General features: G+C 35.5%; 2 protein-coding genes across 2 annotated transcripts; one reads left to right on the plus strand and one right to left on the minus strand.

The window, feature by feature from the left end:
• Positions 1 to 244: 244 nt before the first annotated feature.
• Positions 245 to 12,736, plus strand: LOC123662268 (protein farnesyltransferase subunit beta). Its single transcript, XM_045597134.1, has 4 exons — positions 245 to 446; positions 534 to 1,347; positions 2,299 to 2,407; positions 12,520 to 12,736. The coding sequence occupies exons 1-4, from the start codon at positions 360 to 362 to the stop codon at positions 12,725 to 12,727; spliced, it is 1,218 nt and encodes a 405-aa protein (XP_045453090.1). The 5' UTR covers positions 245 to 359; the 3' UTR covers positions 12,728 to 12,736.
• A 403-nt stretch (positions 12,737 to 13,139) lies between these two features.
• Positions 13,140 to 14,923, minus strand: LOC123662267 (cysteine protease ATG4D). Its single transcript, XM_045597133.1, has one exon. It carries the CDS (start codon positions 14,906 to 14,908, stop codon positions 13,487 to 13,489), a length of 1,422 nt encoding a protein of 473 aa, XP_045453089.1. The 5' UTR covers positions 14,909 to 14,923; the 3' UTR covers positions 13,140 to 13,486.
• Between the last annotated feature and the right edge of the window lie 789 nt (positions 14,924 to 15,712).

Here is a 15,712-nt window from a genome sequence, read left to right on the forward strand (position 1 = left end):
AGTTCGGAATAAAGCACAATTACTCATTCATTCGCATTTGCAGGAAACATTAAAATTACTTATTTTTATTAGTTATTAGGAATGCAATTTTAAACTATAAGTTATAACATTCGTCTTTGGGTAGTATTTGTTTGGTAATGCAAAAATTTAGTTAACAGGTTATGTTTATATATCTATATATATTTATATATAAAAAGTAATCGATTAATAACAAAAGTTCAGTGCCTGCAACACCTGCAGTATATTTTAAGTAGGGCTCGATGTTGGCACGAAACTAAATTACACAAGCGATATATTGGGATGAGCAAATTAACCCACACAACTCATTAATCGTCTGTAAAATCTTCATAAACACAAAAATGAATAGTAACGTCAGATTCTTCGAAGATATTTATAAGCTGATTCATAATGATGAGGGGGTTGTCACGAGTACTTCATTAGACCAGGTAATTACAATTTTATTCATTAATGGTATATAAAAAAACCTCGTGTTCAGGGTTCAATTCAATTATCATTCCTAAATTTAATTTCAGATCGACGTTGAGGCAATGATTCTAAAAACTTATAGCAAATTCGAACAAAAAGCCTCAGTGGACCCGGATCTACCAAAACTTAACAAGAATGCCCACATAAAATTTTTAAAGGAAGCCTTGTTGTCATTACCCCAGAGTTATTCATGCTTGGAAGCGAGTAGACCCTGGTTGATTTATTGGATTCTTCATTCTCTTTGGATATTGAAGAGCATGCCTGATGCAGAAACCTTATCAAAAGTTGTGAATTATTTATCAAAATGCCAACACACAGAAGGTGGTTACGGTGGAGGAAATGAGCAACTGTCACATCTAGGTACAACTTATGCAGCTGTTAATGCTCTAAGCATCATTGGTACCGAAGAGGCATACAACTCAATTGATCGAAGCTCCTTACAAACATTCTTGTGGACAGTAAGAGATGTTGATGGATCATTTGCACTACACAAGGGCGGTGAAAAGGATATAAGGGGAGCATACTGTGCGATTAGTGTTGCTAAGTTAACCAATATTTATACTGATGCTTTATTTGACAAAACAGCTGAATGGATTGTTAGTTGTCAGTCATATGAAGGTGGTTTCGCTGGTTGTCCAGGAATGGAGGCACATGGAGGGTATACATATTGTGGGATTGCAGGTTTAGCTTTATTAGGAAGAACCCAGCTGTGTGACATTGATGCCTTACTGAGGTGGTGCGTTAACCGCCAGATGGCTCTAGAAGGAGGGTTTCAAGGAAGGACAAATAAGCTGGTAGATGGCTGCTATTCATTTTGGCAAGGCGCTATATTCCCTATTATTAGTGCTATACTGTCTCAAGGTAAACATCTTCATTAAGTTTTGTACAAGGTAATGACCTTTTAGACAACATGTGTTGTTAATTTATTAATTCTTATGACATGTGATACTTTGGACTTAAGTCCAAAATAATAGAAATTACAGTAGCCACAGCAACTGATAATGCAGTTTTAGGTTCAAAGGTGTTTGTGTTGGCCAGTGTTTATATTTGTCATTGTCTCAGTCAAGATTGCTCAACCCCAAGCTCGATTTTTAAATCGCCCACACTAGCAAGTTCTGAAATACCTACCAAAATGCATTACAGTTTTATAAAGTTTGTTTTTACGGACAATATTACCTAATAGAAATGAAAAATATTTATTTGTTTCCTTTATTAATATTGGGGTTTTATTGCCCATGTCCTCAGAGTAAAACAGTGTACACTTCTGGTTTCTCTTTTATATATTATTTTGACACCAACAATTTATACGTCAACTCGAATTTTTGGTTTGGTTTGGAAGTGGGTTTTTTTTATTAGGATCTTGATAAAATGTGTTTTTATATGTCATAAAGAAATTGTAAAATTGCAATGAATATAATAACTATTAAAGATACCAAATTTCAAATAAGTTTCTTTACTGATATAAATGATATCACGTTTTTACCTTTTATAATACACACAGTTTATATCTTACATTTCAAAAGAGTAACTGCGGAGTATCTTGCCGATTCTTATCTGCAGAATCTACATTCCGAATCAGTGGTAGCTATACTTTACAAAAATAATAATTTATTTTTAAAGTTTTAATTTGTAAAATGACGATGACGAAGCTCCTGAGACCTATTTGAATAAAGCTGTTATAGATTTTGATTTTAAGCCTCTATTGTAAAGTTCACTTTTATGAGTTAGCTTATTATAAATTGTTGGTGTCGATTTGCAACTTACAAAAATCATAAACTATTTTTGTTTCTGATAAAATTATTTTTATTTTAGATCAAAAAGAAATGATGGAAACAGTTCTGTTCGATCAATCTGCTTTACAGGAGTATATAATAGTTTGTTGTCAAGCATATGACGGAGGACTTGTTGACAAACCTGGAAAGTAAGTGGAGTTTAGATAAGAATTAAATACCAATGAGCAGATTATATTTTTATCATCACATTATCAAACAGCAGATGTTATTTTAATTGTGACATTGTCGATTATGGAGTGCTTATTATAATAATAATATATTAATGTAATATTTTACTTCATATGTACCAGGTAATACTTTTATAAACACACTAGCTGTGCCCGCAACTTCGTGTAGAATTTAAAAAAAAAGTTATTGTTCAGTTCACAGAGTTATAAAATAAATAAATTTGTAAATTAAAAGTAGCCTAAGTTACTCCTTATTACATATTAAAAACAACCTCACCAACATGATCAAATTTAAGTTATGTATATGCAAAAGGGATTGATTTTTTTTTATCTCCCATTACATTGCAATCTGTTGCCACATGGACATTTATCAGTGGGTAGGCTGGAATTCTTTTTGGCATGCTCGGTATGGGACCTGTGACACATCCTACTTTACTTTATTTTTACAACTTATGTGTGTCTTGGGGCATCTTCCCTTTCAATCTACGAGTTGTAGTGCTTTCCTCCATTAAAATATTGGCCAGGCTATTCCGATGGTGTTCAATCTTTTCTTGTACATATTTGTATGGGAGAGTATTTCCTGTTTGATTGTTGTCATGTGCAAGTTGTGATGTAGTTGCTCGTTTGTCACGAAATAGGGGGCACCAGTTATCATTAGCAATATTTTGTTTTGGAATTGTTGCAAGATTTCAATGTTGGATTGATAAGCTGTCCAACAGAGTTGTATTCCGTAGGTCCAAATTGGTTTAAGGATCGTTTTGTAGAGAAGAAGCTTGCTGGTTAACAACAGTTGTGATCGGCGACCCATCAATCAATAGAGCCCACGTAGTTGTAGCCCTAATTGTTTCCATTTTGTGAAAATGTGTTTTTGCCAGGTAAGTTGTTTATCAAGATACAATCTCAAATACCTGACGTGGTTTTCTTGTGGGACCTCTAAGTTATTGAGTTTGAAGGGTGGACAAGTGCCTCTTCTTAATGTAAAGGTAACATTAGATTTTGTTTCGTTCGCCTTAATTTTCCACTTTTTTAACCAAATCGATATGTCATTAAGTTCACCTTGTAAAAGTTCTGCCGCCGTAGCTGGGTCAGGGTAAGATGCCAAAATTGCAGTGTCGTCAGCAAAGGTACCTGTGGTGATACACTCTAAAGTTGGTAGGTCAGATACCCTCGATGCGAGCCTCGATGCAAAATACTTCGTCTAGTGTGAAATTTTCTCTGTGAGATTTTTTGTAACTTCGTTATTTTTGTATATCCATATAAAATATTAAGCTGTTCTACTATCGCATGTCGCGTTACTTATGCCATTTTTAAATTATAAACCATAAAACTATTTTAGCTTTTTAAATTTATACATATTCTGTTTTAAATTCGGAGAAGTTATAAGCAAAATAGTTCGTCTAATTGTTAATCGGTGCAAAAGATGTTTGTCTATCGGTGATTATTCCTTCTTTGTACAATTATTTTGCATAATTTAAATTTGTAAAAGTAATTCTGTGTCATTTGTCAAGTGAGACAGTATAAATTCTGAAAATTTCAGTTTTTTTCATTAGTTTTCAAATAAGAATGGGTCGTGGCAAACCCGTGGGTGAAGAGCTTCATAAGCGAACAGTTTGTGGGGTCGATGCTGGAAAATCAAGTTAGCAAATATCTAAAGACTTCATACTTCCCAGGTCTATAGTGCAATCTATCATTCAGCACTATAAAAAGAATAGAACGACTTCTTGTTTGAAGAAAACTGGTCGACCACGCATCACAAGTGAGGCAGAAAACAGAATCCTGAAGAAAATTATCAATAAAATAATCGTCGTGCTCGAGCTGGAGAACTCACGGTGCAATGGAGGGACACGATTCACAAAGACATCTCAGTTGATACTTATAAAAAGAGTCCTAAAAAGAATGAGTTACGGATTTTACACCGCTAAGGAGAAACCACTGTTGACTGCTATACAAAAGAAAAAGAGGTTGAAGTTTGCTCGTGATCATTTAAATTGGACTTCCGATCAGTGGCGTAAGACCATTTGGAGTGACGAGTCCAAATTTGAAGTGAAAGTCAGCGATGAAAGGAAAAAAGTGATTCGGAACAAAAATGAGGCATTTCATACTGATTGTCTCAAACGCAAAGTTTCTGGCGTCTCTTATGATATGGGACTGCATGTCTGCACAAGGCGTTGGTGGTATGCAGTTTGTGGATGGTTCTATCAATTCTGCAAGGTATAAAAACCTTTTGGAAGAGAATTTACTGCCCTCTGTTCCGTCACTCAAGCATCAAGATTTCTTAATTTTTCAACAGGATGGTGCTTCCTGCCATACTGCAAGGACAACAAAGACGTGGCTACTAGTGAAAAGCTTCCCTACAATCGAATAGCCATCTAACAGCCCGGACTTGTCGCTGATCGAAACCCTATGCTGGAAAATGAAAAAAGTTCTCCGTAAAAATCCATCAAGATCGAAGAGCGACTTAAAGGCTAAACTCTTATTTGAATTCGTTTTTTCGGGATTTATACCATGTACCTTTTTATCTTTGAGGCTCCGATATTTCGGCGCAGTTGCATGCGCCATGGTCACGGAAGAACTGTTCGATTATTGCGGGTAGATGTTATGGGCAGACATATCGGTCTACCCTCCGTCTCAGTCTTCTATTACGCTCGATACCGGTACCACTGTCTGCAAACTCACTACTCACTCGAACCTGTTCTCGACACACGACACTCACTGTATCCATTCGCGAAACGGCACTTTTACGTTTTCCGCTGTCCCGACACAAATGAACCACTGGACTCCAGACACTCGACAGTTTAAACCCATCCTCACGATTGAAATTTTTGTGTTTGGTAATTTCAATCGCTTCCCTGACCATTCTCGGTATGTAGTGGCGTTCTGTTGAGATAATCTGAGGATTATGCAACTCGATCCAGTGATTTGTGCCCGATTGTATCAAGTGTTCAGCGATGGTCGATTTTTGCGTATCGTTGTTTTTGACCGCTTTTACAACAATAATAATATAAACAACGATATCCCGATGGAATATGCCACTTTATTGCATCACTGTTTGTCGAAAAACTACTTCATATACAGAGGTCAGTACTACCTTCAGGTAGATGGGGTGGCTATGGGCAGTCCAGTAGCTCCAGTGGTGGCCAACCTTTGGATGGAACATTTGGAAGAACAAGCCCTGGCGACTACACCTGCCGAAACCAAACTATGGAAGAGGTACGTTGATGATGTTTTTTGCATAGTGAAGGGAAACAAACGAGACGTTGAAGATTATCTGGCATATTTAAACAACATTCATCCTAAAATAAAACTAACCTGTGAGATGGAGGTAGACAGAAGCTTAGCATTCCTTGATGTAAAGATTCAGGTGCGTAGTGACGGTACACTCAGTCACTCTGTATACAGAAAGCCCACATATACAGATCGTTACCTCAAAGCTACTTCGCATCACCATCCTGGACATCTGAACTCTGTAGTGGCATCACTCACAAACCGTGCATATGATCTTTGTGATGACGAACACCTACACAATGAGTTACAACACGTGCGGCAGGTCTTACAGGGCAATGGATATTCAGGAAAACTTCCACCTAGACACATGAATAGGCACCAGTTACGGAGGCAGGTAGTAGATAGACAGCCAGTATTTTTGCCGTATGTTTTACATAAGGGAGTGACGGATAAGGTCTCAAATATCTTAAAAAAGTATGCAATTAAAACTATCTTCACTCCTTTGAAAAGGGTATCACAATGTCTACGATCGCCCAAAGATAGTTTTCCGTTGGAAAAACCTGGTGTTTATAAAATCGACTGCAGTTGTGGTAGTTCATATATCGGCCAAACAAAGCGCACAATAGCATGCCGTATAAAGGAGCACATAAAAGCGGTCAAAAACAACGATACGCAAAAATCGGCCATCGCTGAACACTTGATACAATCGGGCACAAATCACTGGATCGAGTTGCATAATCCTCAGATTATCTCAACAGAACGCCACTACATACCGAGAATGGTCAGGGAAGCGATTGAAATTACCAAACACAAAAATTTCAATCGTGAGGATGGGTTTAAACTGTCGAGTGTCTGGAGTCCAGTGGTTCATTTGTGTCGGGACAACGGAAAACGTAAAAGTGCCGTTTCGCGAATGGATACAGTGAGTGTCGTGTGTCGAGAACAGGTTCGAGTGAGTAGTGAGTTTGCAGACAGTGGTACCGGTATCGAGCGTAATAGAAGACTGAGACGGAGGGTAGACCGATATGTCTGCCTATAACATCTACCCGCAATAATCGAGCAGTTCTTCCGTGACCATGGCGCATGCAACTGCGCCGAAATATCGGAGCCTCAAAGATAAAAAGGTACATGGTATAAATCTCGAAAAAACGAATTCAAATAAGGCTAAACTCTTGGCTGTCTGGGAGTCAATTACGCCTGAGGAGTGTGCAGCGTTGGTTGCAATCATGCCTCTTCGCATTAAAGCTGTCATTGCGAGCAAAGGCAACACAACTAAGTGGTAGACGAACTATTTTGCGTGAGTAACAACGTTAGACGAATACTTTTGTGTTATGTTTTTTAGAATATTTTTTTAAATTTTTTATGTTATGTAGTCATGAAAGAATTTCAGTTATGTTAAAATAACCTTTAAAAATGTTCCTCAAATTGTAAAAATTGTAACGTAAAATTTTTTAACTAGCTAATTTAACTGACATATTTTTATAAGAAATGACAAATTTTTAAAATTTAACAATTGTAATGATTAATAATAAAAATTATATATAACATTGAAGAAAAATACATGTAGAAAAAATGAAAATAGGAACAAAGAAATTATAAATAAAAAAATATATGTATAATGTATATGTTTTTTTTATAAAGATGCAGTTGAATAGTCAAGTTCTCTTAAAATTGTGCATATTGTTACCTATTTAAATTTAAATGTTTTAGTATAAATTTTCAAAATTCATATAATACAGCTTTAAACATAACTTAGAAATAATATATAATGCATTTGGATTTAGAATCTTACATAATAAAAGAACTTTAATAAAGAGATGTCGATTGACTGCTACGTGTAAAGATGCCTGATGATGATCCAATAAAGGATCGAAACGTCGCATGAATTTGCAATTAGTGGTTTGATTGGCACCTTATGTTCACTTTCCTGCGAACCGTCAAAGAATACTTATAACAAATGGACACAACGATAAATAATTGTTGTTTACTTTTTATTAAACGTTCTAAATTATTTTGCTAATATTTACTTTCTATATTTTACGCTTTGCGCTACTTTCCATACTAGACGAACTATTTTGCATCGGGGCTCGTAGATAAGGTACAACGTTAGGCTCAACAAGCTAGTCTGTGGAACTCCTGCTTTAACAGGGCAGAGGCTTGAGAGCACCTCGCCTTTTTAAACCAGGAAATGTCTGTTTTCCAAAAACGATTTCAGGATTTTGGACATGTAGTTAGGGAGCAATGATTTTAGTTTATACAACAGGCCCTCATGCCACACCCTATCAAAGGCTTACGATATATCAAAAAAAGCACTTGCACAGTACTTTTTAGATTCAAAGGCCTTGTTAATTTCGCTAATTAGCCTGTGTAACCTGTTCAACGGTAGCATGATTTCGACGAAATCCAAATTGGTGTTTGGGAATGAAATTGTGCTGTTCTATGAATGGTGTCAGTCGGAGTCATAATAGTGATTCATATATTTTCGCAGTTATGGGTAATAAGCCAATCGACCTATATGATCTCGGGTCCTCGGGTTGTTGGTTTCGCTTCATTTAATATTTGTGCGACCTTCCATTAAAGTGGGATGAATTATTGTTTTGTGATAACATTATAGATTGCTGTGAGAAATGTTATCCCAGACTTTGATAATTCCTGTAAGACTTTGTTGGTAATTAGGTCATATCCAGGAGCTTTCTTGGACTTTAATATTTTAATTACTTTTTTACTTTGCTTTTAGTAAACAGGTCAGGATCGATGTCGTCCTTGTTAGGGGAATCAATAAATTTAATAATTTCTTTTTCATGCTCGGGTGGACCCCGTATGGATGGGGTTGAAAAACTTTATTGAGGTGCTCTGCAAATGTATCCGCCTTTTTTGTTGAATATACATAATATTGTTTTAAATATACTGCGACGCTTTTGTTTATATGTCTACCTTTTTGAAAACATCCCGTAGAGAGACTCGAGCTCCAAGATCGTAAATACCGCGAATAGCCCTTTTTTGCAAGATAAATATAGTCTCAATATCTGCAGCATTACCCCACAGTAACAGGCCGTAAGACATAACACTATGGAAATAGCTAAAATATATTAAGCGTGCAATTGCAACGTTGGTCAGTTGTCGTACTTATCTAATTGCGAATGCTGCGGAGTTGAGTCTACAATTCAAGGATGACAAATGGGAATTCCACTGAAGGTTTGATTCCAAATGTATCCCTAAGAAAACTATATATATAACATCTATTTTGTTGCGATAATTTTCTCGTTTTTCTTTTTTCTCTAAGTATGTCCAATATGTTTGGGGCGACATAGTGGACGTTTTTGTTACGAACGACGTTTGTGTTAAAGAATTTAAAATGAACATTTTCTTATGGTCGCTCTTACCTCAGACTCAACATTGATAATAATGGGTGAGTGATCTGATGATAAATCCCAGCAGCTATTACACGACATTTTACTTTTCGCAATCCCTTTAGTGACACCGAAGTTAATAAGATCTGGTATTTTACTTCTGTCCGAAGGCCAGTATGTCGGCTGACCCGTAGACATAACATTCATACTATTTGCTTGAAATACATTTTAACAGTCCCCGGCCCCTTGATTGGACGAGCCTGAACTCCCAAAACGTATGTTTGGCGTTGTAATCACCTGCTGCTATAAAGCGTTGGCCTAAAACAGCCATACTCAAACTTTTTTCTACAGGAGCCACGAACACGTTTCAGTCATGGTGTCGCGGGCCGCAAGCAAAAACCATTTTAAACGTAATTATAAGTTAATAATGTATTACTTTATTAATGAAAAAATAAGTTTTGACAACAATATATAGATTTTACGTATTTTAATGCGATTTTTGTATTTGTGAACACTTTTAAAAACTTTTTCAAGATCTGACTTAGCGCTACATGCTATCCTTATTACATCTTCCAGATGAGAATCTGTAAGTTTGTTTCTATAAACGTTCTTTGTGTATTTCACTTTTGAAAAAGACGATTCGCACACCTAGGTAGACCCAAAAAATGTTAATACGATTTGGGCACATCTTTAGACGTTTTTTTTTTACTTTGGAGAACAATACTTCAAAATTCTACACATTCTCTGTTTTCCCCTTTCTTCTTTAAACAAAACTTCAAGATTGGTGTCGTTTTTAAAATCAATGAACTCATCAAACAACTCATAGTAATTATAATTTGGATCGTCTCACATTTTTGATCCAAATGCCCGTTTTCTAATGGACGCAAAATTTAAATTGGTTTACAATAAATTGGTAACTTCAGGTGGGCCAACAACAAAAGCCCGGCGGGCCGCAGTTTGAGTATAGCGGGCCTAAGATATTGAAGAAGTCGCAAAATTGACTTTCTTTAATTGTGTCTTGGGGGGCAGTACAAAGCTGACACAGTAATGTTTCTAATCCAATCATACACTACTGCGTTGGTTGCCTGGATGTAGTTCTTGCAGTATGATTGACACTGGTAATGTCTGATATTAGCTTTGATAAGGATAGTTGACCCTCCATATTCTTTACCGTCAGGATGCATAGTATGATACAGTTTATAATCGGGAATATTGATATAACTCTTGGATGTGAATTGAGTTGCCGAAATTAGCATTATGTCAACTTTATTCAATTTAAGGAAAGTTTTTAACTTATAGTCATCGTTTGGTTAGTCCATTAGCATTCCATACGCATAGCTTTAGGGCAGCGAATTTATTGGCATTCTGGACATGAGGTCTACTAGGATTTGGATCATCTTTATCATATGGTTCATAAGAGTATGCATTGATGCGTTTAAAGTTACTCCGTTCATTACTTGTGGAATTATCATTATATAATTGCGGTTTTGACCCTGATTTTGTTACTTCTGCGTAAGATTTTTCCGAGTCTTTAGCACAGTTGGATTTGTTTGCACTTTCTTGAGTAGTTTTCCTTTTCAGAAATTCTCGATTGGTCGAAAACTCTCTTTTGGGGTGTGGAGTTAATATTGCGTAATCTTTTGTAACTCTTTATATACAGCCCTTATAATTGGCTGGATGATTTCCTTCACAGAGCACGCATTTAACTTTATCAGAGCGTTCTTTCCTGTGGCAGTTAGATGTAAGGTGAGATCCTGCGGTGAGATGCTGATGCCCGCGACTTCGTTCGCGTGGAATTGAACAAAAAAGTTATTGTTCAGTTCACAGAGTTATAAAATAAATAAATTTGTAAATTAAAAGTAGCCTAAATTACTCGCCAACATGATCAAATTTAAATTATTTATATCCAAAAAGGGATTGATGATGATGTTTTTAAAATCTCATAGATGGCGCTGCTTTCAAATTTCTTGATACTACTTATATTCATTTAATTATGTTAATCGGCCCAAGTTACTTATATTACGTGATTTTTATAGTTTAAAGATAGCTTAATAATAATAATAATTTACTCTTTATTGCACACATTAAGAGAAGTTTACAATTTATTAAACTATTCACAAAAAAAAATTACAGCAGGCGGTCTTATCGCTAAACAGCGATCTCTTCAAGACAACCAGCTTGGAAGAGATAATGTGAAAAAAGCGGAAAGGGTGTAGAGACTTAAAATAAAACAGGAAGAAAATCAAATATACACACATACATGCATACATATATACACATACTACAAACGATATTAACTATACTAAACATTACAGAACGTATTATATAAAAATATATAAATATACTACACACATAAATACATATAAACATGCACATACATACACATATACACATAATATTATATATAACCATATATTATTATGAAACACTAGTAGAAGAAATAAGTATATATTATACAAATATCAGTGTCTAATGACGAAGTGGACGACAGTAATTTCAAAGTCTTAAGTAGTGTTTCATAACCTTCTTTTTGTAAGATTCCAGTGATGTTGCACATCTAATGTGTAATGGTAAAGTATTCCATAACCGTGCAGCCTCAATGCAGAAAGACTTGCTGTAGAAAGTAGTAGAGTGTTTACCGATTTTCATAGTGAGATTTTCACTAGAACGAAGTGATCTATTGTGTGAGCCACAGAGAAATTCAAAGCGTTCTTTGAATTTCTCACACAAAGGATGAGATTAAGTAGTGTAGAATATAGGAGAGATAGCACATGAGTATGCCTGCGCAGACGTATGAAGCTACTTGAGTTTCGCACGGAACTCAAGAGACGTGGTCGTACTTGCGGAGACTAAATATGAACCGAATACAGAGGTTTTGGAGACGCTCAATTTTATTTAGTTGATCCTCCCTTAAGTCTAGATAGCAAGTGTCAGCGTAATCAAGGATAGGATGAAGAAGAGATTGGGCAAGAGCAACTTTAGTAAGAGTAGGAAGAAAATTACGCAACCTTCTTAATGAACTGATAGATGCAAAAAATTTTTTGCTAACTTCACAAATCTGTGGATACCTCGACATAAATTTGTCAAACATTATACCCAAGTTTTTTACTTTTAGCTTATAGCATGGTTATTAACATAATAACAACAACAACATTCAAATATGCGTCGTTAGATTACACGTTGTTACAAAATGCGTTGAATAAATAAAGGTTCACTGCTCGTTCTCCGTAGGTGATAGCGTGATAATATGTAGCCTATATCTTGACCCGACTTCTTAATAATATTCGTGCCAAATCCATGCTGTACTTTTTTACTTTATCAACAAAAATTCTAAAAACTATATTTTTGGCTTCGGAATCGATTGTAGATCACACCCCACGTATTCTTTTAAAAAAATATTCAATGTACAGTTTCGACTTTCCTACCATATTATTATATTATGTATAGATTTTACATTATTACTTTAATTAATACAATTTTTTTTTTTTTTTGTTACAGGCCTCGAGACTTGTACCACACTTGTTACACACTGAGTGGACTTTCAGTGGCACAACATGGAACAGGGGCTCTAGATCCTTATGTTATAGGATCATCCAGAAATGAACTGAACACAATACATCCTTTGCATAACATTGCTCCTCATCTTGCATACAATGCTTTACATTACTTCATTAGACATCCTCCACCCGTGAAGGATAATAATTAATAATATAATGCCTTCGTACTAAAACATTTTAATGACTCATTACATACATTGTTTTAAAAAATACAACAAAAAGCAATTTCTGAGATTTATCTTGCATGCTAAAATAGGAATAATTCTCTTTAACTATTATAATTTATCAGTTGTATAGGTTTTATTAGTCAATTCTCCTTTATTACTATTTGACTAGATATATTATGTGGTATTGGTAACATAGTTAAAAAACATTTCTTTCGTTGTATTTTAACTAAATATTTCTTAGTCAAAACATTTTACAGTTCAGGTCATATAAGAAAAACATCCAGTCGGAATATTGTCCAAGATTCTACTTGTTCTGTATAAATATTTTACCTCATTATTGTAGTATTAAATTATTATATTATTAGTTTGTGACTAAAAATAATAAACTATTTTCTACAAAGGTAATTTGTCATTTTATTTCTTAGTAATTTAATATTTAAAATCATGTTTTCACATTCTAACTACTAATCAATAAGAATATTTTGAATTAATAAGTATCTTGAACTCAAAGTCAAATTTTAACATAATTTAAATAATTACAATTTACTATCTAAACTTATCTATTATAACATACATTCAAAATCCACTAAATGAAATGCAGGTTTTTTGTCAAGTTATACATTAATAAAAAAGGGTTAGGCCAAAAAGCACTAATGCTTTATTCTAGTAAGCTTAAACAAAATTATAAAATATAAGCATTTTCACAGCTGGGCAGTTTTTGAATATTATAGTTTAACATATTTAAAGCAAAACAAATTCTTCTGACTCCATATCAGTATCACTATCCTGTATGCTAGGAGCTATCCAGTGATGTTCTGTTTCATATATAGAGTATCTAACATTAGGGGGATTCATTACTAAACTGCGAGATCCATTGTGTAATGTAAAAATTGGGTACTCATTGGCAGAAGATACTCCCTGGGGGACCACAAATGATGTAATTATATTAACAAATGTTTCGAAATCGTGATTTGTGGCAAGATAAAATCCAATACAACAAGATGGATCCATTTTATTAATGGGCATTTTTCTAGGGGAACGGCAGTGAAAAGTCTGTAAAGAAAAATTCGGTTGCCAGACATCAACCATCTCCTGGCAGTAATGCGGATCTAGGTGAATAAGTCTGTCATCTTGATATCCAACAAAATATAAAGAATGCTTAGGTCTACCACCAATAATTCCTATGCAAAAGTCTAAAGTTAACAAAGAAGTGAGACAAGGACCATAAATAGGGTTTAACTTATCAGTTCCTAGTTTTACAGGTACCAATAAAATGAGAGATTTCCAGGAACCATTTGCTAATCTACATTGTGAATACACATCTTGAATGTATATAGTCGAATCTTGAGCAACATAAACTTCTAATTTATCAAATTCATAATTTTCTTTTGATGCAGCAATCATGATTGCTCTTAGGCAATGAGCTACTGAAGCAGGACCATACCAATCGCCAGGTTTCTTCCCAAGTGACTCTCCTAAAGCTACCATTTGATGAATTGAGAGAGGGCTATTCACAGATGATTTATCACCAAACCACTTTATAATCATTCGATGTAGACAGTCTTCCTGAAACTCTCTTGCATTCTGTATGGCTTTATCTGGTGACCATCTCCATGATCGGCCAAGAAAGTGACACACCAAAGCTTGTGCAAGCATCATTTGTCCACTGCGAAGCATACATCCCCACCCACAATCTGTCGTAAATGTGGATCCAGACATCGTTGGGAACTCTCGTCTATACGTCATCCAAACTTTACTAATGAAATCAGACTTAAAACCTTCTATTCCCTCACCATATATTTGTTCCATAGGATCGTGAGCACCAGCCTCCATACCAATCTCAGTAGAAGATTCTAATGATCCGCTTGGACTTAATTTTCGATGATAGCAACGGCCTAAAAGCCATACAGGAGACTCTTTGGAAAAGCTAGTTTTTAGCTTCACCGTCCAGCCGAATTTTACATTGTTCCACATGGACATTAAACGTGACTCTACTTTCCCCTTGAGATCGAGTAGATCTTCTGAACTGTCACGTGTATTATCTCTTGATGTGGCAGCTTTGCTAACATTTTCGACCTTCATGGCTGCCGCATCTGGTGTTACACTGCTTTGCGAAGTGTTATGCACCGTATTGGGTACGATAGTGCTACTCGTTCCGTTCATTATACCTAATCAAATCCATAATAAACTGAGTCACATAATAATTAATTTCACATAAAACTGCAAGCACTTAACTGATTGATTCAAACTTGTAACATTTTGTTGTTAAATTTTTAGCTGTGTATACGATTTCTTTATTCATGGCAATTGGCAAGTGTCAAAAAGAGAATGATATATTTTATCACTGTCACATTTGACATTCCTTTGACACTAGACAGATATGTGCTATAGACTATAGTTTACTCTGTCTACGGTGTTAATAAACCACGGTCGTATACATGTTTTCTGTACTTTATTCCATCATTTCTACAATTCCTTCTCCTATGGTGGTTCTAGGAGATTTTAACATCCATCACACCTCATGGGGGTCCACCTTCCGAATTGTCTTCCCTCCTTGGTGGGACTCGGAATGTACCTTGTCTTGCAAGCGGCGTAAAGAGGCTGAGCGTTTATTTTCCGCTTCAATGAATAGGGAAAATTATATAAATTATCAGAGAATAGCAGCAAAAACTAAAAGACTTTTTTCACAGAAAAAGAGACAAGGATGAAGCAGTTTCTGTGAAAGCTTATCACCTCTCTCTCAACCCTCCTTAGTTTGAAAGAACTTAAAAAAATTCCGCGGATCGTTTTCTGCTTCCAATAACCCATTTTCTAATGACCCTAACCCATGGCTTGAGCGTTTTTCCCTGACATTAGCCCCATCTTGGGTTCCCCTTTTGATGAATGTCCAGTGCTCTCATCAGTCTCTGTTGCTGTGAGCGAGTTTGAGGTTCCATTCTCCATGGCGGAGCTTCAGCTTGTGTTGGG

Source organism: Melitaea cinxia, chromosome 18 (genome assembly GCF_905220565.1).
Source record: "Melitaea cinxia chromosome 18, ilMelCinx1.1, whole genome shotgun sequence".
Lineage (NCBI taxonomy): Eukaryota > Metazoa > Arthropoda > Insecta > Lepidoptera > Nymphalidae > Melitaea > Melitaea cinxia.

Bases quoted from the DNA above. Each gene is read 5' to 3' on its own strand.
- LOC123662268 (XM_045597134.1), top strand. From the start codon at position 360: ATGAATAGTAACGTCAGATTCTTCGAAGATATTTATAAGCTGATTCAT. The intron at 447-533 runs GTAATTACAATT...ATTTAATTTCAG, and splicing joins CGAGTACTTCATTAGACCAG to ATCGACGTTGAGGCAATGAT. The intron at 2,408-12,519 runs GTAAGTGGAGTT...TTTTTGTTACAG, and splicing joins CTTGTTGACAAACCTGGAAA to GCCTCGAGACTTGTACCACA.
- LOC123662267 (XM_045597133.1), bottom strand. From the start codon at position 14,908: ATGAACGGAACGAGTAGCACTATCGTACCCAATACGGTGCATAACACT.